General features: G+C 43.4%; 1 protein-coding gene across 2 annotated transcripts in view; it reads right to left on the minus strand.

Annotated features, from left to right (window-relative positions):
• Positions 1-24,216, minus strand: part of nrde2 (NRDE-2, necessary for RNA interference, domain containing) — a 61,770-nt gene that overhangs the window by 7,480 nt on the left and 30,074 nt on the right. For both annotated transcript variants that reach the window (XM_041215269.1, XM_041215270.1), the window contains 2 exons: positions 11,437-11,560; positions 6,571-6,743 (listed from right to left, as the gene is read on the minus strand). In XM_041215269.1, coding sequence (XP_041071203.1) covers positions 6,571-6,743; positions 11,437-11,560 — 297 coding nt within the window. The remainder of the gene's footprint in view (positions 1-6,570; positions 6,744-11,436; positions 11,561-24,216) is intronic.

The raw sequence follows: 24,216 nt of genomic DNA on the forward strand, positions 1-24,216 counted from the left end.
AAAAGTGTTTACAGCTTTAATGAAACCTGAAAGATGCCCTTACAATTAAAATGTGTTTAAAACAAGGCAACATTAATATTTTGAAGTGTGAGAGATAAACCACTTGTTTATCTATTACGGTGTTCCAAAAGGTAATTTGTTGTCTGAAGCACTGAGATGTGCTCTGGTAAATCTTTTAATCTTTCCAAGATCCTGAATGACTTGCTCCATACTTCCAATATTTTCCGGTTTTTATTCCCTAAAACCATTTCTCTTTTGCAACAATGGGATATGATGCTGGTCAATAACTCGGAAATCTGCGAGTTGATGATGACCATGCTTCCCATGGTTCAGTGAGTAGCACTCTCACCTCTTAAATTGTGGGTTCAAGTCCCACTCCAGAGGACTGAGCACATAATGCAGGCTGACACTCCCAATGCAGTACTGAGGGAGGGCTGAACTGTCAGAGGTGCCGTCCTCTGGATGAGACATTAAACTGAGGTCGCCTACCCTCCCTATTAAAGATTCCGCGACATTACTCAAAGAACAGCAGGAGTGTTCTCCCTGGTGTCCTGACAAACATCTATTCCTCAACCAACATCTGGTCATTATCACATTGATGTTTGCAGGAATTGGCTGCTAGGTTTCTTACATTACAACAACGACAGCATTTCTAAAGTTATTTCATTGGCTGTAAAGTACTTTGGATGTCCCGAGTTGGGGAAAAAGGTGCTAAGTCATCTCTTTGGTGATTTCTAACAGCAAGTCAGCTACACACCTCGTCCTCTCGGTTTCTATTTCTCATTTCAGCATTTTATAGATTGGAGTGCTTGTGCAACAATGGGAGAAAATATGTGGACAGATTGTATGAAATTCCTCTGCTGTTTAATAAAGGCGTCATCAACACAACTCTCAGGGTGCGGGTGTCATTCGAAAGGCCAACACACACAGCCCGGTCCTGGCTGCACTAAGGTGGTGATGGTGGCGGTGTTGGTGATGATGGTGGTGGTGTTGGTGGTGGCGATGGTGGTGGTGATGTTGGTGATGGCGAACCTTTTATTTCTTCTTGATGCATCGGAGTGACTTGCTAGGCCACAGAACATAGTTAATAGTAAACGATGTTGGCAGTCACGTATAGGGTCGATGATGTAATGACAGCAGGTTTCTTTCCCTAAAGGGCATTAGTAAATCAGGTCGGTTCTTATGACAATCCGACAGCTTCACGGTCACTTATTAAAGATCAGCTTATTTCCAGATTCTTAAACTGCCTTGGTATGCGATTTGAATCACAGTCAAATTAATCTTCAGCCGATTAAGTAATTTTGAAGTGCGCTATTAAGTAGGCAAGCATGGTACCAATTTGTCCACAGCAAGGTCCCACAAACAAAATGCAATAAATAATCAGACTGTGTTTTTTTCCCTGTGATGTTGACTGAAGAATAAATAACCACTGTACTATCATACTCTTGACCAGCTCAATTTTGTGGTTTGTGCTCTTACCGTGACCATTAGGTGGAGCTGCCTGTTCACATGTATTGTACAAATGGTGGATTTAATGCAGAAACTCCCATGGGGATAGGATACAGTAATATAAAAAACACATGGCACAAAGGACAGCGGAAATCTGGAACTCTCTCCCCCCAAAAGGCTGCGGATGCTGGAATTTTCAATATAGAGATTGATAGACTTCTGTTAGGTAATAGTATTGATCGGCACAAAATGAAGGCGAGTAAATGGAGATGAAATCAACCATGTTCTAACTGGATGGTGGAAATAGCTCGAGGGGCTAAATGGTCTCCTGCTGCTTCACTATAGATTACATCCTAGCAGATTTTCCATGACAGCACTCAGGTCAGGTCAGAGGACACGCTGACAGGATGCAAGTGTGACACTCTCAAAAAAACTCCAAGAACAGGTTACATTTCTTTGTTAACTTTCCAATACAACAATTAAAAACTTTGCAAATCAAAATACATTCACATCTCCACTGTGTAACGGCCCAGATCTTCCATTCTCCAGAGGGCTGCATCCCAGAGGTAACCCCAGAAGATGCGCTGGGAGAACCCCTCAGAAGCCTAAGTAAGATCTGCAATGGGAATTGTCCTGGAAGTTTCAACTTTCACTGGCAATTACCCTGCGCCTGGGACCGTCTGCAACTCGATTGAAAGTTGGAGACTTTGGATGGTTCCAACTTACTTAGCAGAATAGTTACCCAGGAAAAGTTAGAAAGATTAAAACCAATTCCACCTCCTGAGTAAACTATCCTACTGACACCAACCCTCCCCCCAACTGGACCTTCTTGACTAGCCCCCACTCCACAGGGCCAAAAGTCTGGGAAAGAAATATGGAGCTCCAGGCTAAGGTCAGAAAACAGAAGTGGGAGTGCAATCCAACAGTGATGGCCTCTCCAATGAAGACTCAGCCCAATAGTTTACAAACGCACCAAGGCTAAACAGTGGATGCCACCTTGGACAGCCTCACCAGTGAATACTGGGATGGGTGGCATTGGTCAGCTGCCAGACCAAACAATGTGCTCATTTTATCCTGAAAAATTCTTTAATACTAAACACACTGAACAGAAACCAAAGGTGTAAGAGAAAAAGTGGATTTCATGCATTCTCCTGCAACAAGCTATTTGAAATCTATGTTGCTGTACTGCTGGGTCAGCAACCAAAAGATATCTGTGCTCCAGCTGCTCCATAAACAATGGACAAATCTTTCCAGTGCATTTTAAATAGGGTAATGGTCCTCTCGAGGGGAGAGGGAGCTAGTGTTACAAACACAAGTCCTTTCTTTTCTATAATGTAACAATGATTAAGTTACTCTCTTGGAGCTCACATCATACTATTCTGAGATCTCAAATTTGGGCATTTCACATAATATTCAACTTTTTAAAAAAATGCTCTGGGTTTCTTTATTATTATCCTTCCCTGAAGAACCCTGACACTTTTCTACATTAAAGGCACTTAAATAAATGTAAGTTATTGTTGCTTGTAAGTAAAACTAGTAAAGTTGTGTTTATTGACCATCTCTTGATCCTCCAGAAAGTGATGGTGGGTGTTTTTTAATTAAACTACAAAGGGTTATTTTTGCCACTGACTAAATTACAAGGTCACTTGAATGGTCACTAAAGGTCAACAATGTTGTATGGGACTGAGTTCACATATGGGTCCAGTTGGGTTATAATAATCTGGGACCTATCCTGGTCATTGATGCCAATTGAATAACATGTTATGGAGGGAGGTGAGCTCCAGTGCCACAAGCTGTGCTTCACTGGGCAGCAGTTTCATCTCGGTTAGAAGCTAATGGTACATCATCCCTTGACCTAGCGACTGTCTGAGGTCAAAACAAGCCATTCATAACCTCGGTGTTGTATCCGACCCCAAGATGTATTTCCAACCACCTCTGTAACATAGCTGGATTCTGTCCCTGCCTCATCTGTTTCCGAGGCCCTCATCCCTGCCTCTTTATTTGACTATTTTATTGCTTTTCTGGCCTACACTGGCTCCAATGATTTTAAAACTCTCATCCTCTCTTTCAAGTCCCTCCATAGTCTAGCCCCCCACCCCATCTCTTGTAAACTCCTCCAATTCCACAACCCTGAGATCTCGGCAAGCCTCCAATCCTGGCCTCTTGCGGCCTCAGATTTTAAACGTTCCACCGACTGGTGACTCTAGCTTCAGTTGCCCAGGAATCAAGCTCTGGAATTTACTCCCTAAATCCAGACGTGTCTTGATCTCTCTCTTCGCCTTGAAAACATTCCTCAAAACCTACCCCTTTCATCTAATCTCTCCTTATGCGAGTCTGTCAAATTTTGTTTGATAACACTCATGTGAAGCATTGAGGGACATGTTATTATGTAAAAAAAAGGGATATAAAGGCAAGTTGGTGCTGTCTAAGTCCCACTCCAGAGGTTTGAGCACAAAATCTAAGCTGACATTCCAGTACAGTACTGAGGGAGTGTTGCACTGTCGGAGGTGCTGTCACAGCAGGAGGGATTCTCTTTGGTGCCCTGTCCAACCAAAATCCTTAAAACAAAAACAGATTATCTGGTCATTGTCAAATTACTGTTTTGTGGGAGCAGCTGGGCTTCCTACATTACAAGAGTGACCACAATCCAAGTACCTCATTCACTGTATGGCACTTTGGAAATGGAGGTCATGAGAGACGCTGTATAAATGTGAACTTTTCTTTCTCACTCACTGAAGTGTCAGACTCGATTTCTGTGCTGGAGTGGGGTTCAAATCCACAACATTTTGGTTCAGAGACGAGGATGCCGTTGCTGAGTTATAAATAATTATATACACCGGGCTTGTTGTCTAGATCAGGGCTTCCCAAACTGGGTCGCGACTTCCCAGTGGGGTTGAGAAGACGAGATTTTGAGGTTGCAAGCTCCAAGTTAGCAATGGCTGCCGTGGAGCTCAGGATGAGTGTTAACAGCTGCATGGCCCCTTTAAATCCTCACTTTTTTTCTATTGGTGGGTGTGGCCTAATGGACAGATCTTTGAGGCCCGATCGCTGCAGCAAAAAAAAAAGTCTGTGAAAAGGTAGGTTTTTTAAAAAAAGATATATAAACCCTGAAGGTTAAACAATCCCCGCCAATGCTAAACTCCACCCTCACCTTCCTGCAGCTGAAGCTACCCCACCCCTGGGTCTCACAAAATCTGAGCTATTAAAGTGAGGTCACACCGGGAATCAGTTTGGGAAGCGCTGGTATAGATTTCAAACAGGAGACTTTCAATCCATCAGTCATGGCTGGATATAAACCCAGATTCAAGATGCGAAAGGCCAACATCCAGGCAAATGCATCTCCCCATTCCCATGGCAACAGGCCTTTAATGTGGACTTAAGCAGAGTGAATGCTTTGCCTAAAACACTTTGGCTCCAGGCTTGTGAGAACCAAGGCAGCATTTGCCACAGGACTGGTCAGGGTTAAACAAGGACCCACAGGTAGGAATTTGTAATTTGTGCGCACCCCAGTCATCGTCTTGATGATGAGCGGAACTGCACCGCCTCTTGCGCTTATAAAACCTCCCCAGCTTAATAAAGTAAGACCTTCTGCTCTATTTCTCTTCAAAATAAATATTCATCCAATTCAAAAGACAAATACATTTTTTCACATCCGGATTGCAATGTCAAAATCAAATACTCCAGTAAATCAATCAACACCCTTCAGATTAACAACAACTTGCATTTACATAGGGTGTCTTTAACAAAATATCTCAAGGTCTTTCACAAAGGCATAATTTAACAAAATTTGACACCGAGCCACAAATGGAGACACTAGGACAAGTGATCATAGGCTTGCTCAAAGAGGTAGGTTTTAAGGAGCATCTTAAATGAGGAGACAGAGACGGAGAGACTTAGTAAGGGTCGAAGCCTTAGGCATGGCTGCCAATGATGGAGCAATTAAAATCAGAGGTGTGCAAGAGGTCTGAATTGGAAGAGCACAGACACTTCAGGGGGCTGTGGGGCTGGAGGAGGTTACAGAGATAAGGAGGGTCAAGGTCCTGGTGTGATTTGAAAACAAGGATGAGAATTTTAAAATCAGGCCATTGCCAGGCTGGGAGCTGGTGTAGGTCAGCATGATGGGTGAACAGGACTTGGTGCAAGTTAGGATCCAGTCAGCGGAGTTTAGAATATATTCACATGGGTGGAGGGTGGAAGATAGGAGTCTGGCCAGGAGGCAAATTTTTCTTTCCTAGACCAGTTTGATATTAGACAGTTCTAATGAGGTTAAAAAGAAATCGCCTTTTACCAAACTGCATGGAAATCGTTCTGAAAAATAAATCGGCAACTTTGATTTGAATGCAAAATATTTGTGAAAGAATTGGAGGTAATTTTTTTTTTTTACACTGGTTATTTTTTATAGAGGTTGAAGTGGGGAGAGTAAGAGACACAAAGTGGGAAAGGTGGGGTGGGGGGGAGGGTGGAGAGAGAGATAGACAGAATGGGAATGGAGAGAGAGGGAGAGACGAAGTGGGAAAAGGGGGTAGAGAGTATCTCTCACTCTATCCCCTTTGCCCACTTTCCCTCCTCTCTTTCCCATTGTGCCTCTCACTCTACCCCCTTTAATTCCAATAAAAATAACCCATAACTGCCAATATTTTCTTTCACCAGCACCATTCAGGTCAAAGTTGCCAACATTTTTTTGCTCCAGAGCAATTTCCATACAGTTCATTAAAAGGTGCTTTCTTTTTAACCTCGCAAATTCTTCTAAACAGAAAACTCCAATCTGACTCACGCACAAAAATGCCTTCAAACTGAGCATGTCTCTGGAATCCTCAATTAGCCAGTCGGAGCCTTCTGACCGAATGGCCAATCAGGAACTGAAACACAAAGAGCTGTCCAATGCCAAACTAGTCTGAGAAAGAAAAACTCACAGCCAGGAGAGCATAGGAATAGCCCAGGATGCAAGCAGGGAAGAAGCTGGGAAGAAATTTCAGAGCATTCTCTCTCCCAGATTCCATTTGCAGCTCCCTCTCCGAGCACAGTGCGCCAAAGGGAAAACCGCGCATGCTCAGTAGATCAAACTTCCTACTTTTCGTCCAATGGTCTGAGTTCCGACCTGAGTGCAAATGGTCAGCTCACCTGTCTGTCAGGATCCTCACAGTCCTCTTCAGTCTGACGCTTTGCCTTATCAGCTCGCCATGGCAACCAGTGTTTGGAGTCACGGGCGCTCTCCACCTGTATCCAGAGCTGCCACTTGGGTAGTGACTTATCACTGATCTCTTCCCCATCTTCATCCTCCTCCTCGTCATCAACTATTCAAAGTCAAATGATATGATGTTAGAGGGAGTGCAGGGACTGCAAGGCCTACAGGAAAGGGCAGGGAGGTGGTCTGCACACAGAAATCTTCCAAGGTGGCAGGAGAAGTTAAGAAAGGTCAAAAAGGCTGATGGGATCCTTGGCTTTTTAAATAGAGACACAGAGTACAAAAGCAAGGACATTATGCTAAATCTTTTCAAACACTAGGCAGGTCCCTGCTGGAGTATTGTATTTAATTCTGTGCTCCACAGCTTAGGAAGGAGGTCAAGGCCTTGGAGAGGATTCACTGGAATGGTTCCAGGGTTGTGGAACTTCAGCTGCATGGAGAGACTGAAGAAGGTGGTTCTCCTCACAGCAGAACAGATTAATAAAGGATTTAACAGAAGCATTCAAAATCAGGAAGAATTTCAGAAGTATTGATAAACACAAGCAGAAGGGTCAAGTAGGTAAAAGGCTGAGATTAATTGGTAAAACAACCAGAGGGGAGAGAAAGAGAAAACTTTTTAAACACAGCTAATTGTTAGCTCCAGATGAAGCAGATTCAATAATAATTTTAAAAAGCAAATTGGACAAATACTTGGAGAAGAAAACTGCAGGGCTATGGGGAAGGACCAGGGATAGCCCTTTCAAAGAGCCAGCACAGGCCATCTCTGATAGCCTCAGTGTACTTTTGGGATTTTTCCCAGGTCTTTAAGTGCCACTTTTGGATTAACACCAAATGCTGAAGCTGATTGAATGATGGAGTCACACCATCAGGGAGCTGGGCTGCAGCTGCCAGGACGATGCAGGCACATGGACTGGACTGAAGCTGGTGTCCACGAAGCAACACAGGCTTTCAAACTAACATGCACTGTTCAACCCTGTCCCCTCACTTAGCTAAGAATTAAATGTGCACAGAAGTCTAGTGAACAAATCTTCACCCCTGGTGATCTCTGACTTTTGCTGCATAAGGCATTAAACGAGGAATCAAGGTGGGTAGAGAGAGTCAGGACACATCAGCCATGATCTCACTGAGTGGGGGAAACTGGTTTGTCAGTCTGAATAGCCTTTTCCTTTTCTTGCAACACTCTGGATTCCTTTGGCAGCCTGGCAAGTGAGTGGAAGGATCAGTGGGTGGAAATGTTTCTCCCATGGTCCGTCCAAAGGTCCCTTTGGTTCTGGTTGGAAAGAGATTGTGTGTGGGGGGGGGCTGGTTCAGTGACAACTCAAGCCCAACAATAGGTCATCGTACAACTGCAGGACTTTCACTCATCCCCATACAGATGTGGAGTGATGTCAGAGGCTCTCCCATGGAAGCACTGGCCAGCAGCAAACTGAAGACAAACAAGGATCTCTGGCTCACTGCACTAGGAAACATGTGGTTTAACATGTTTAAGACGTCTCTTAAAGAATAATATGAATCAAAATACACTTGCAAAGCTATAACTGCAGTGCAGCCAAGGAGTTAACCTGGACTACATTTGTTTTGTTATCGCTTCTCATTATGCAACTAAAAAGCAAACTTCAGGAGCAAAACTAGTGATTAAACACCTGGTAATTAGATTGTCTGCTTTGTGCTACTGATAATTCCTATCCAAACTTTTAGATTTGGGGGAACCGGGTGACAAATTCAAACAACACAATATTTCTCTGGTGACCATAGCAACTCTCTGGCACCTACATTCAACCCCAACCCAACAGACTGGATGGGGGGTGAAGAGATGAAAGTTCCCTCCCCAACAGCACAAAGTAAGTGTGGGTGGCCGCCTCATTCCAGTTCCTCGTGACACACAGTGAGAAGCAACCCTTAATGTGACATGTATTGGATAATTTCATTTAAAAACACCATGGGTAACTGGTGCGAGCAATGGAAAAGTTCCAATGGTGCAATAGGAGCTGCTCTTAAGACAACAACTTGCATTTTTACAGCACTTTTAAATGTGGTAAAACATCCCAAGGTGCTTCACAGAAGCAAAATTAGAAATCTGAGCCAGGTAAGGAGATATTGGGGCAAAATACTGCGGATGCTGGAAATCTGAAACAAAAACAAAAAATGCTGGAAAAACTCAGTAGGTCTGACAGCATCTGCGGAGAGAAAGACAGAGTTAACGTTTCGAGTCCGTATGACTCTTCTTCAGAGATATCGGGGCAAATGGCCAAATGCTTGCTCAAAGAAGTGGGCTTTAAGGAGCATGTTAAATGAAGGAAGTGAGGTTAGAGAGTCAGCGAGGTTTAGGGAATGAATTCCAGAGCTTAGGGCCTCAGCAAATGAAAGCACAGCTACCAATGGTGTAGCGATTAAAAGCAGGGATGCTGAAGGGGCCAGAATTCAATGAGTGCAGGTATCACAGAGGGTTGTGGAGCTGGAGGAAATAAGACACAGGGAGGATTTGAAAGGAAGGATGAGAATTTTAAAATAGAGGTGCTGCTTAACTAGAAGTCAATGTAAGCTGAAGGCACTAGATACAAAGGCTATAGACCCTGACAACATCCTGGCTGTGTTATTGAAAGCTTGTACTCCAGAATTTGCTGCACCCCTAGCCAAGCTGTAACAGTACAGCTACAATACTGGAATCTACCCAGCTATGTGGAAAACAGTCTAGGTATGTCCTGTCCACAAAAAGAACAAATCCAATCCCGCCAACTACCAGCTGATCAGGCTACTCTCGATCATCAGCATAGTGATGGAAGGTGTCATTGACGGTGCTATCAAGCAGCACTTCCAAAGCAATAACCTGCTCACTGATGCACAGTTTGGATTCCACCAGGGCCACTCTGCTTCAGAGATCATTACAGGCTTAGTCCAATAATGGACAAAGAGTCGAATTCCAGGGGAAAGATGAGAATGACTGTCCTTGACATAGGAACATATGAACCAGGAGCAGGAGACCACCACTCAGCCCTTCAAGCCTGCTCTGCCATTCAATAAGATCATGGCTGTTCTGATTGTAACCTCTTGCTTACCCCAATAATCTTTCACCCCCTTGCTTATAAATAATCTATCTAGCTCAGCTTTAAAAATATTCAAAGACTCTGCTTCCACCACCTTTTGAGGAAGAGAGTCCCAAAGACTCACTACTCTCAGAGAAAAAATTTCTCATCTCTGTCTTAAATGGGTGACGCTTCATTTTTAAACCGTGACCCCTAGTTCTAGATTCTACCACAAGAGGAAACATCCTCTTCACATCCACCCTGTCAAGACCCTTCAGGATCTTAAAGGTTTCGATGAGGTCACCTCTTTTACTCTTCTGAAGTCATGGATACAAGCCTAACTTGTCCAACCTTTCCTCATAAGACAGTCCATCCATTCCTTCTCTGAACTGCTTCTTACACATTTACATCTTTCCTTAACTAAGAGATAAACACTGTACACAATACTCCAGATGTGGTCTCACCTGTGCTCTGTACAACTGAAGCATAACCTCCCTACTTTTGTATTCACTTGCCCTCAGCAAGGTAGCGTTTAATGAAGAGTGGCATGAAGGAGCTCTAAGAAAACTGAGGTCAGTGGGAATCTGGGGAAAAATCTTACCTGGTTGAAATCATACCTAATACAAAAGGAAGATGGTTTTGGTTGTTGGAGTCATCTCAGCACCAGGATATTGCTGGAGTTCTTCAGGGTACTATCCTAGACCAAAACCACCTTCAGCTGCTTCATCAATAGACTTCCCTTGATCATAAGGTGGGAAGTGGGGTTATCCACTGATGATTGTACAATCTTCAGTGCTCCTCGGATACTAAAGCAGTCTGTGCATGCATGTGGCAAGGTCTGGACAATGTTCTGGCTTGGGCTGATAAGTTCCCCCTTCAAGCCACTCACCACTCTGACTTGGAAATATATCGTTGTTCCTTCACTGTCACTGGGTCAAAATCCTGGAACTCCCTCCCTAACAGCACTGTGGGTGTACCTACACCACATGGACTGCAGCAGTTCAAGAAAGTGGCTAACCACCACCTGCTTTAGGGTAATTAGGGGCGGACAATAAATATGTAATTCTCTATGTAAATCTTTCTTTCTTTCTTATACAGGAGTGCCTGATGATGACAGTGGAAAGTCCACAAAAGCCTCAGGGTTTAGCTTGCGCTAAGTTGATAAATGTCAGCTAGTGGCAGGCAAGACCTCAGTGTATTCTCTGACAAAGTGTCAGGCAGGGCTCCTATTTCTGATTAGCTTCCAGCTTGGACAAGGGCAAGATTGGAATTGGCTAAATGGTGGAAGAACCTCCCAGTAGTGTCCAGTTTTACATAAAAAGTGAGGCAGTTCATGACTGGTGCATCTATGGAACAGTTCCCCAGTAAGGCAACAAGGTCCTGAAGGAGAACTGAGAGTTGGTGGAGGGGGGAGGTGGGAGAGAGAGAAAGGAAAAAATAATATTACAAAGGTTAAGGGTTGGAAGGAAGGAAAAACATTTAAGAACAGTATTTATATGGATTCCCATCAGGCCTCTTGGAAACTTTCCAAAAACTTCATGTAGAATGAATTACTTTTGAAATTAGGTTAATGACACCTGGTCAAACACAGCAGGTCCCTCTAACAGAGAGAAGATGGACGACCGCTTTTTTTTAAGCGATGTTTGTTGATGAAGAAACGTTGTTTGGAAAATTAAGAGAACAATTTCAGAGTGGGGCGCCTGTTGGCAAGCATCCCCAGAGTGCAAAGTTCAATCTTTAGTATTAAAGGGAACAAAAAGGCATCAAAAAGTGGCTCACCTTGCTCATTCAGGACAACCCAGCCACCCTTTTCCTGCTGCCGCATCCACGCCTTCCAGCCTCTTGCGCCTTCTTCTCCGAACCGGGGTTCGTCACTGTCCCAGAACGGCTCAAAGAATTCTACCTGATCAGGAAATGCACACAGATTCTTGGTCATTGATAATTCAGAACCATCAGTAATGCAACCAGAATCTCCCTGCAGGCTACGTAGAAGACCCAGTGCTGTACTCATGACATACAGACCAGGGATGTACTGGCTTTAGTGCCTCTAATACCTCTGCAGTTAAACAGGTGTACTGTTGAGGAATGTCCACTCGGACCTAATGTGAGAATGAGTCAATACTCACAGGGTATAAAGGGAAAAGATAAAGGAGAAGCCTTCCAACCAAAGCAGAACACAAATGGCAAGATCCCAAGATCTCTGAACTAGGACTATTATCCACAATGGAGTAGCTCATTGTCTGCCTCACTGAGCCCTGACAGTGGCATGATTAGTTTGACATGTAGTATTATGATATGTTCAGGATTTCACCAGTCAGGTATGGGTGAGAAAGTCCATTCAGCCCATCCTCAATCATGCAACGAGAGAGAACGTACAGCCCTCCCATTGCAGTATCCAACCTCTCTCGTGTCATTTCAGGATTTTTCTCACTGTTGACCAAACACTGAGTTGGTCGCAGCCTAGTCAAAGGGTTGTGGCGGGGGGCGGCAGCAGGAGAGAGAGAGAGAGAGCGAGCGAATTGAAGACTGGTAACCGTTGTGGATGTAGAGAGCAGCAGAGCCTCGAGAACTTCGTGGCAATGTGGCCAGCTGCTTTCTGCAGTGCAGTGGCCATCACACAAGAGCTGCACATAAACAGCTTGACCATAGTTAGTGGCACATTAACAATGCAACCACACCTAATGTGAAAATGACACCATTCACAAACAATGGGCTGCAATGTTTAAGATTTTGATTTAAAAATTGGTCATCTGGTGTGTTTTACATAAGTTTACAGCTAATAATTCTCAAATATATTGCACTTGAGGCGACCAAAGAAAACAAGATGAAATTGCTCGCTCTAACCTCCCCTCCTCGATGTTCACTGTGTACACCTGTAGCTTACAACAGGTTATGCGGTGAATGCGGACTTTCACACTCAATCTAATTTTATGGCTTTCATGGGAACCATTCTGATTCAGCCTTCAGAGACATCAACTGTTCATGTCCGGTTTCCCTCAACCCGCAATTGCGATTTTTTTTTCATATAGAAGAAGTATATAGAGATTGAAAAACAGGAGGAAAATAAAACAGCAAAAGCCCAATAGCACAGCGAAGATGAGATGAGATAATAATCTATTGCCGCGGTTGTCAAATATAGCAGTCTCAAAGTAAAGCTGCTCCTGAATGCCAAAGGCTTTGTTGGCTGCTGTCTTGCCTGTGACGAACCAATATTATTGGCAAACCATCAGATTTGGGTTTAAAAGGCTTTGTCAGTGGTTTACAAATACATGTTTGAATGCAGAGAGGATGTTTCTCCTTGTAGGGAGTCTAGGACTACGAGGCACAGTTTAAAAATTAGGGGTCTCCCATTTAAGATGGAGATGAGAATTTTCTTCTCTCGGGGTCGTTAGTCTGTGGAATTCTCTTTCCCAGAGAGCAGCGAGGCTGGCTCATTGAAAATATTCAAGGCTGCATTCGATAGATTGGTGATCAACAAGGGAGTGAAGGGTTATGGGGGCAGACAGGAAAGTGGAGTTGAGGTCACAGTCAGATCAGCCACGATCTTATCCAACGGTGGAGCAGATTTGAGGAGCCAAATGGTTTCCTCCTAATTCTTGTTCATGTCCTCAGGCAGACATGCAAGACTTATCTCTTTGATCCCAAGCCCCAATCATTGGCCTCTTTCTCGCACCCAGCCTTGCCCAGGGATCTCTGGAGTTCCGTCAGCCAGGTTCTCCATTTGTCCAGCTGCCCAAGACAGACCCGGAGGCAGGTGGGTTTTGAAAGATCCAGGTGAAGGGAAGACGGAGGACATTTAAGCAGCTGCACAGTTTTGAAGAAATGAATCGGATCAATCAAGTAATCCTGATGCGCAGATTACAAAACGGGTTCTGGTAATGTCACTGTGATCTATTTTCTGCTTTACAATCCCATCTGCTGTCAAATCTAACGTCATTTCCATTAGGTGTGGGGAACATGTGAAAGAGGGCATCTAACAAAAAGGAGGAAGAAAATGCATCAATCTTCTGAAACTAATTATGGTACCATCTTCTTGACAGCACAATGAATATTAACCCCACAGGGAACCTGCAACTTGAACTATATTAATGGTGCAAGGCATTACAGATGATAGGCTTTAAAGCAGGCTTGGAAATACTGCTTCAGTACTTAGATAAAACTCTGTTCCACAACTCAAATAGCACAGAGGAATGTTGACAGATTGACACCAATGCTGGGCTGGGCACTTGACAGCCACTGAACAGAGGCACAGCCATTAAGACCCTTACTCTCAAATCAATTTATTTCTCATGTTGTACGTCACTGCAATTAAGTGCCTGCGCACTTTGCAATTCCTCTTGTGGATCAGTAATGAATTACCATCAGTGGGAAGAGAAAGAACTTGCATTTACATAGAACCTTTCATGGCCTCAGGGTGGCTCAAAGCGCTTTACTGTAGGAAAGACGGCAGACAATTCACACACAACAAGCTTTCACAAACTGCAATGTGATAAATTAAGTGATGTTGGTTGAGGGATAAATATTCACACGAAAACAGTGAGAACTCTCCTACTCTTCTTTGAAACAGTGCTACAGTCGTTTGGTCGTACAGAATTTGAGTATTGCTGAAAAAGAGAGATATATGTCAAAGCTTTTCGTCTTGCACTCTTCAGGACACTTTGCAAGAATACCAATATGAGAGAAGACAACAACTTATACCGTACGTGAAGCGAATGCTGACTGGTTGGCAAGTGGGCTCTGATCAGTAGAGGCATTGCCATGGAGAATGCACCAGTGATGGTGACTGACAATTAACTGCCAAGCATTGATTGAAATTTAAACCAGGCAGCTTGACCCTGGTTGGTCAAGGCATTGGCCTGAGGAATGAGTCAGCGAATGGTTGTCACATCTTGTTTAGCTGAAACAGGCGCAATGTGTGTACATGATCTTTCTGTGTGCAGTGAACAGGGCCCTGTGTATTAATATCTGTAGCTTCCAGTACACACAAACGTGCCGCACTGCGAGCCCGACTGACAATCTTAAGTTGGTTATCAGCATAATTCTTAGCACACTTAGGATTATTTAGCAAGTGTTGTTCAATCGCAGAATCACATCTAATACTGGATCCTGTGTTTTGAGTTTTGCAAGCACGGGCTGGTTGAATACGGTCTATATCTTGCCTGTTGCGAACAGTGGCTGGAACATGCTTTTTGATATGATCAGTCAGCCTTTGGGACCATATAAACTTGATGCATGGGGCCCTGTTCTTTGCAGACTGAAAGAGCATGTACACACACTGCACCTGTTTCAGCTAAACAAAATAAGTGATAGCTATTTGTTGATGCATTCCTCAGGGTGATGCCTTGACCAATCAGGGTCAAGCTGCCTGGTTAAATTTCAAACAATGCTTGGCAATTAACTGCCAGTCACCATCACTGGTGCATTCTCCATGGCAATGCCACTACCCACTTGCCAACCAGTCAGCATTCTCTTCACATACAGTATAAACTATTGTCTTCCCCCCATATTGGTATTCTTGTGAAGTGTCCTGAAGAGTGCAAGACAGAAAGCTTCAACATGTCTCTTTTTTCACCAATAAATAGTGACATTGGATGTTTTACATTCACTCTCTCTTGAGCTTCGGTTTACTGTCTCATCTGATAGTGCTGCACTCCCTCGGTAGGAGTGTCAGTCTAGAGTTGCGTCTTCAAATCTCTGGAATGGGACTTGAACCCATGATGCTCTGATTCAGCAGTAAGAGCTAGCTACTGAGCCAAGGCTGACACCCAAGATAAAAGTTAGGGTTCATTAAGGCCAGCAGGTAGGAAATTAACACAGAAGGTACACACACAGGTAAATTAGCAGTGCAACGTGTCAACAAGCCAGTGCAAACCTGCTGGTCTAGGCCATTTTTAGCCAGGGCAGAGGTAGAGCTGTTACAAGTATTAGCAAACCTAGGATGGGGAACTATCAGCCAGGATCCTCCCTCCTGATTTCTATCCAGTGCTAGTCAATAACACTAAGGAAAGACTGGCTGAGTGAGGAACTGGAGGGTCTCTTCCTGCCCAATGGTAGCCCCACAAAAGATCTCTACCTGCCCAATGGGCTGCATTCCAATGGCCCCAACACTATCAGGAAGGGTCCCCACTGCCCGATGGACTGTGGATGAGTAATTTGATCATTACAACAATAACCGTTTATAGCAAGTTTTGAGCATCTCTATATTAATGCAAAACTGAACGATAAAAGGAAACTAATGAAGAACAAAAACCACTATGATTTCTGAGTCTTTAATATCAAGCTTGTATTAAAAAACAGTAATTTGTATTATTTGCACGGGAAAGTAATATGTCACCTTGTGCTGGCAGGAAAAAAAACGACATCTAATCCATTTGATAGTTTCTCGAGTCTCTGCAATTTGTATCCTGTCACCAAGTACAGCAAGGAAACTACTGGCAGTGTGTATTACTGGCCCATCCTTAACCCATGGAAATCAATACAATTAACCAGAAGCAATTACACTTCTGTATTGCACTGTCATACTGCGGTAGAGCAACAAATCCAAGAGGAAGTCTAAGTTACCAGTAGAAAATTGATCTCAACGGGCTCTCTTATGGCTCTTTGCTAAAAATAGGCATAGTTAGTTGTATCCCTTTAAAGATGTTAAACCAAGGCCCATTCTGCTCTCTCGGGTGAATGTAAACGGTCTCACAGCACAATGCCTAAGAGTGGGGGGGGACCTCTCCCTGCTGTCCTGACCAATATTTACCAGTCAACTAGCAGCACTAGAGACGGATTATCCGTTCATTATCATATTGCTGCTTGTGGGAGCTTGCTGTGCACAAACTGGCTACTGTATTTCCTACGTTATTTCAGTGACTATGTTACGTTGGACGTAAAGCACCTTGGGAAAGATGCTACGTAAATGAAAGTTCTTGCTTTCTTTGATGGGCCGTTTGACAAGGGTGGTTCAATCACAATTAATAATGACACTTTTTTTTAAAAAAAAGAGGAATTTCACACCAAGATCCTGCCAGCAATGTTACCAGGTCCCACATTTTACCACACTTTATGAAGCCTATCTAGCCCAGCTTACAGTCCTGCAGTAAAGTTATTAAGTCACAACCACCCCAGTTTTACTAAGTCACTGCCAACTCTAATTTACTCATAAATAAAAACAAAAAAACTGCGGATGCTGGAAATCCAAAACAAAAACAAAAACAGAATTACCTGGAAAAACTCAGCAGGTTTGGCAGCATCGGCGGAGAAGAAAAGAGTTGACGTTCTAATTTACTCATCTATGTTCTGTTTTCCCTGATTCCATTATAATGTCATAGGCAGTTTCCATCATAAATCTGGATATAGGAATTCATAGCTTTTTATATTCTTTCATCATTGCTGGCTAGGCCAGCATTTATTGTCCATCCCTAATTGCCGTTGAGAAGTTGGTGGTGAGCCTCCTTCTTGAACCGCTGCAGCCCATGTGGTGTAGGGACACTCACCGTGTTTAAAATGGAGTTCCAGGTTTTTGATGCAGTGACAGTAAAGGAACAGCAATATAGTTCCAAGTCAGAATGGAGTGTGGTTTGGACGTGAACTTGCAGCTGCATGTCTTTTCATGCATCTGGTGCTCTTTTCCTTCTAGGTGATAGAGGTTGCGGGTTCGGAAGGTGCTGTGAAGAAACCTTGCAGGTTGCTGCAGTGCATCTTGCATATAGTACACACTGTGCATCAGTGGTGGAGGGAGTAAATGTTTAAGGGGGTGGATAGGGTGCCGATCAAGTGGGCTGCTTTGTTCTGGGTGGTGTCAAACTTCTGGAGTGTTGCTAGAGCTGCACCCATTCAGGCAAATGGGGAATATTCCATCTCACTCCTTGCATCTTGTCAGGCTTCGAAGAGGGAGGAGGCACGTTAATCGCCACAGAATTCTCAGCCTCTGATCTGCTCCTGGAGCCACAGTATTTATATAGCTGGTCTAGATCAATTTCTGGTCAATGCTAATCCCCAGGATGTTGATAGTTGGGCATTCAGCAATGATAATGGCATTGAACGTCAAAGGGAGATGGCTGGATTTGCTTTTGGAGATGGTCACTGCCTGGCACTTAGCCCAAGTTTAAATGTTATCCAGATCTTGCTGCATGTGGACACAGATTGCTTCAGGACCTGAGGAGTTGTGAACGATACCAACCACTGAAATCAATACCAAATTCTGCTCTTCTGACCAAGATGGAGGGAAGATCATTGATGAACTTGTTGTAGATCGTTGGGCCCAAGACACTACCCTGAGGAACAACATCCTGCAGCAATGTCCTGGGTATGAGATTACTGGCTTCCAACAACCATAACCTTCTTTCTTTGTGTTAGTTTTGACTCCAACGAACAGAAAGTATGGTTAATGGAAAGCTGACAGGAAGTGTGAATAGATGAAAGAGAATCCAAGAGTGACTGTGTGTTATGCGAAGAGGGTGTAACTATTTCCAAGGAGGAAAATTCAGGGCACTGGTACGAATTTCAAATTGCTATGGCAAAACAATGGCATAGAGATAATGAGCTGAATGGTCATCTTTTACATTGTAATCTTCTGGTTCTGTAAATTGCTATTCTAATTATATACAAAGGTATACATCCATCATTCTGAATATTTCTAACAGTTTTAATCTTTTCTTGGATCTGCCCGAAAAGTCAAAGTTAGTGATCCAACACTGCCAGTGGGAAGCCAGGTTCTCTCCCAGAGATGGCAAGAGTTGATTCCCCAACCAGCACCCCCTTTGAGTGCTACTCTCCATTGGGTCTGCCTTTACCCAACAATTCCTATAGTCTGGAAAATAGACCACGACACATTGGAATGAAGTGGTCTGGTAATAATTACGCCACGGTTTACACTTAATTCAAACACTATGTGGCTGTTCAAAGTAATTTCTTACATAAAGAAGTAAGTGTTTTGACATGAGTCAGTAGATGCATTGTGATGTTGTGTAAGTACACAACAGGTCTACAAGCATCTATTTGCTCAAAGGCGTTTTTTTGAAAATTTCTTTAAAAAAAGGACAAGCAACTTAAGTCGGTGAGATTCTCTAACCCAGGCTATCCTGAAGGTATTGGCTCTCGCTGGTGTCCTCACCCACATGGCCCTCTTTCAGTTACATGCCCAGCAGGCTATTCGATCCAATCACGGTCTTAGTTAACCCATACCAGTGGCCAAGGGTTATGCAGCCAAGTCCTGGTGCAGGGCTCAAACTCACAACTCTCTCACAACACAGAGGCAATATATATATAAAGCACATCAAGGGAACCTTTTAAAAAAAGACATGTATCTTTATTAGATGTTTATTGGTCCTGGCATCCCTAAAGCCCTTCTGCTAACAAAGATGGGCAAAAGGCAATATAAATGGATAAATCACACACTTGATATAAGCACAAACAACTCATGGCTCTTGAGCACTGCATCAAGACTTGGAGCACTTAACGCTCAACTGAGACAGTGCCTCAGTGCAGAGAGGAACTCTGGCCTTTGGGAGAGAAAACAAGAACTTCCATTTCTTTAGCACCTTTCATGACCTCAGAGCATGCCAAAGCCCTTTACAGCCAATGAAGCACTTCTGAAACTGCAGTCCCTGCGATAATGTAGAAAATGCAACATTCAATTTGCACACAAGTTTCCCACAAACAGCAATTTTATAATATCATCTTTTCTCAGTGATCATCGAGGGATAAATATTGTGCCAGACAGCAGGGAGAACTCCCCTGCTCTTATTCAGCATAGTGCCATGGGATCTTTTACATCCACGCAAAAGAGCAGACGGGGCCTCGTTTAGCGTCTCATCTGAAATGTGACACCTCTGACAGCGCAGCACTGGGAGCAGCAGCTTAGATTTTTGTACTCAAGTCTCTGGAATGGAAATTGAACCCATGACCTTCTGACTCAGTGGCAAGTGTGTAGCCTACTGAGCCAAAATATACGTGAATAGCTCTCCTGTTTGTACATCGATGAACACATATTAATTTCAAACAGCAAGCCTATTAAATAATTAAATTCAGTAGAAATCCTTTGATGGCAACAAATATACTAAAGGACATAAAAGATAATTGAATTGATGCATGTGTTACCTCCAGCCCTGACTCTTCCCAGTGCTTACCTGGCCAGCCTCCCACCTTCCACCCTCCAGTGGTTGTGTGCTCATCCAGAACTCTGCTGCTTATCTCTCAATTTGTGCCACGTCCCATTCACTCACTGAATGACCTTGCCGCTCTCTATCCCTGCAACCTCCTCCAGTCCCAGAACTCAGGTCCTCCAATTTTAGCTTCTTGTGCATCCACAATTTTAATCGCCTCACCATCACAGGTTGTGTTTTCAGCTGCCTGGGCCCTAAGGTCTAGAATTCCCTCCCTAAACCTCTCCATCACCCTCTCCTCAATTAAGATGCTTGTTAAAACCTACCTCCACCACCAAACTTTAAGTTCTAACATCTCTTTATGTGGCCTGGTGTCAAATTTTGTTTGATAATGCTCCTGAGAAGTGTCTTGCGAGGATTTACTATTTAAATACACTTAATAAATGCAAATTGCTGCTGATGCTCCTCTTTCTATACTTGGGGCTATTAGTTTTCTTGGTGAAGGGGAGGGGTGTGGGAACAACCCATCACAGCAGTGTCCATCCCACTAATGGCGGGCTCTTTGACAGGCAGCGGCTAGCTCTGGTGCAGGATCAGGAAAATCTGCACCAATGTTCGACAGTGCTGTCTGCATTCAGCACCACCCATCCAGACTTGCAGAAAGACTTTGATGCTTCAAATCCTGCAGAGAATGTTTCTTTGTAAAACCACTCGGGGGCGCTCCTGGTCTATCTCTCGCCAACTGAGTCTTTTCCAGTCTTCAGCATTTCAATGAAAACCAGCAGTAAAATAAAATGTATCACATTCTTAATTCTTAGTTATCTTGAGGTTTCAAAAGGTATCCACAGGACACTATTGGGTACTGCTGTTGTTGATTTAATCAGTCACACACAGTACATACTAATAGGAGGCTGGCACTGCACTGCAGATATTCAGCAGGGCTAATCCAGAAATGATAGAAGATTGCTGGTGTAGCTTTACAGAGTCAGCTCTCTATATCAAATGCTCAGCTGTCGCAATTTAAAATACGCCACTTAAATTGTCAACCTGCTACATGTCTAGTCTGCAGCCAACACAGTCACAATAACCGCGGAGTCCCTCAGACATATGCTGGTGCCTTAATCAATTGGCCACCCCCTCCCCCATCAACTGAAATACTCTTCTCTCTCTCCTCCTGTGGTGTGGTTTTAGGGAACCCATTCTTCATATCTGAGCTGACATGCTGAATGTCTGCAGGCTATTTCATCAAGGGTAGTTTTTTTTTATTAATTCATTCCCAGGATGTGGATGTCGCTGGCAGGACCAGCATTTGTTGCCCATTTCTAATTGCCCTTGAGAAGGTGGTGGTGAGCCGCCTTCTTGAACCACTTCAGTCCATGTGGTGTAGGTACACCCACAGTGCTGTTAGGGAGGGAGTTCCAGGACTATGACCCACTGACAATGAAGGAATGACGATATATTTCCAAGCCAGGATGGTGAGTGGCTTGGAGGGGAACTTGCAGAGTAGTGGTGTTCCCATGCTTTTGCCCTTTTAAAGGTCAGAAGTTACAGGTTTGGGAGGTGCCAAAGACTCTGTCATGAGTGCTGCAATGCACCCTGTAGACGTTAGGCACTGCAGCCTTATTGTGCCAGTGGCAGAAACAGTAAATGTATAAGGGATTGAGGACAATGTCGTAAATTCTGCTTTTACAGCAGGGGATCACTAGATATCGATCAGGAACCTGTCTCAAATTTTTGCTGGGTAGATTTTGTCCTTCCTATTCCTCAAGGCAGATAAATTGCATTTACATAGCATATCAGGATGTCCCAAAGCACATTATAAGTATCGTAAACAAAAACAGAATTACCTGGAAAAACTCAGCAGGTCTGGCAGCATCGGTGGAGAAGAAAAGAGTTGACGTTTCGAGTCCTCATGACCCTTCGACAGAACTTGAGTTCGAGTCCAAGAAAGAGTTGAAATATAAGCTGGTTTAAGGTGTGTGTGTGGGGGGCAGAGAGATAGAGAGAGCCATCGTTACTGTTGAATTTGAGGAAATGAATTTGTTTTACGACCACAGATGATGTTAATTGCTGAGCAAACCAAATCCCAGAGGGAAACTTGGCTTATGGGCCGCACCGTTTTTTTTGTATTCTGAAAACCAGAAGAAAATGTACTGAGCTCAGCAGCAAGGAGTCCAGTAACACTTCTGGGATTTTAAAAATTAAAAGTAAAAGTTTTATTAACAAGAAGAAAACATAAGCACACAGGATTACAGTTACACAATTAAAATTAGTCTTACAAAACATTCCTCCAAAAGACTCTCTACTTGGTCAGACCCACAAGTAAACACCTTCCAGGCAACACTTCCTTCCAGATGTTTAACTATGAAGATCCAGTAACATTACCCAAGGTAAACTGCTGTAGTTTTACTAAAGGTATACCACACAACCTCAAACTCTCTTCCACTCTGCTGTGGAAATCCAAGACTTCAAAACAACACTGCTTTTTGCAGCCTAAGACTTTTCTGGCATGACTGGGTGGCTGATTCAAACTGCACCTTCTCCCAGCCTAGAGCTGTTTCCAGGAGACCTTCCTCACAGCCAACCACCAACAGCCAACCCCTAGGCTCTTTACAGTAACTTTAACATACCTTTTTTCCTCCTTTTATCTCAGTTTCCATTGTTCTTACACCTCTTTGAAACTCAAATCCCTCCAAATATAAAATCTTTCATTGTCTCTCCTTTTGGGTCAATAAAATGTAATGTACCCTTTTCTATTTAGCTATGAGACTCCTATAAGATGCAAAAATGTTTGTCACCTCTGACTTTCCTTTGATATTCAAACAAACTCTCAACTTATCTAAAAACGCAAATGTTAGATCCAACCTATTTACTTGTACCTTAAACCACCATATCTCATTACAAATGCACAAACCTTCTATCCTTTCATGTCTTAAACCTCCCAGACAACCAGTCTCTACTAATCTTTCCCCAGCCTAATCAAATCATTTTCACATGCACACACACACAGCCTTAACAGAATACCATAATATTCCCCAAAATATTTTTAAAAATCCATTCTCACATTTGCAAATAGGAAACTCTCACAAACAGCAATGTGATAATGACCAGATAATCCATTTTAGTGATGGCAATTGAGGGGTAAATATTGCCAGGACACCAGGGAAAACTCCCCTACTGTTCTTCAAAATAGTGCTGTGGGATCTTTCACATCCAACCGAGAGAGCAGGCGAGGCCTCATGTTAACATCTTACTCAAAAGGTGGCACTTTTGATAGTGCAGCTCTCCCTCAGTACTGCACTGGGAGTGTCAGCCTAGATTTTCTGCTCTAGTTGCTGGGGTGGGACTTGAGCCCAGAGACTTTTGACTCAAGAGACAAATGTCCTCAGGGGCTACCTACCGAACAAAGAATGACATTAAGATAAATTGTGCTCTTAATAGTAATGAGGTTATGTCTTGCTGCAAAACTAAATCACCCATCAGTATGACAGGTGGGTGGGATTTTAATCCTAGACACCCAGTAGTAATTAAACTGGTGGGTCATTAGAATATCCCACTTTGGAGTACCTAGCATTCCTGTAGTTTTTGACCTGCATTCTCAAGCAGGCAGCCAGGGCACCTCATTCCAAGACTGGTAGGGGTCCTCCTTTACACTTGCATGTCAGGGCCTCATGTCATCTTTGGAACCCAGTTTGAATTTTAATTTGGTCCCAACTGAGGGAATGTCAGTACTACTTTTACACTGGGCTGAGCAAGGCCCAAGGCTTCAGTTCAGATTCAATTCAGCGAAGCCTGTCATAGTCAAAGGAACAGACCAAAATAGGAGGTATAATGGAGTGCCAACAACTTTGGGAACTTTAGCCTCAAAAAGCGATAGCTTGAATCTGGTGCTGTATAGTATCAAGGGAGCCTTTCTAAACATGAGAAACGTCAGAGAGGACAGGACTGCTAAGGTAAATTTTGAGATCACTACTGAGAATTGCACATTGCCATTCTGTGTTTACAGGGTCTAAGAGACTCATGGTCTTCAGAGATACTTGTGCAGCATTTTTTTTCTTCTACAATTCTCCTCAATTTTTTTAGTAATATTTTATCACATATTGCATCATCAGTTGTTCAACATCAGTGGGAGAACTTTGGTGCTAAGTGGGTGCCAGGAAAAGATTTTAAAAGGGATTGAGAAAGAAAGGGATCAGAAAGAGAGAGGGGGCAGGATGAGAGGTGGGGTACCAGGAGGAAAGGAAAGAGAAGGAGGAAGAAATATATTGGGGCTTCTAATTAAATGACAATAGGTTGGGATGTTGCTGCCTTGAATTAACCTTGTGCAGAGAGGACATGTCAGGGAAATAGTGATGGAGCAATTTCTAACACTGTGAAAGCTCTGCAGCTCTCTTCATAGTTGACTATCTATTAAGTCTCTGAACCAGGACTTGAACACACAACCTTTTGACTCAGAGAAGAGTGTCCT

This window comes from Carcharodon carcharias, chromosome 20, assembly GCF_017639515.1.
Source record: "Carcharodon carcharias isolate sCarCar2 chromosome 20, sCarCar2.pri, whole genome shotgun sequence".
Classification (NCBI taxonomy): domain Eukaryota; kingdom Metazoa; phylum Chordata; class Chondrichthyes; order Lamniformes; family Lamnidae; genus Carcharodon; species Carcharodon carcharias.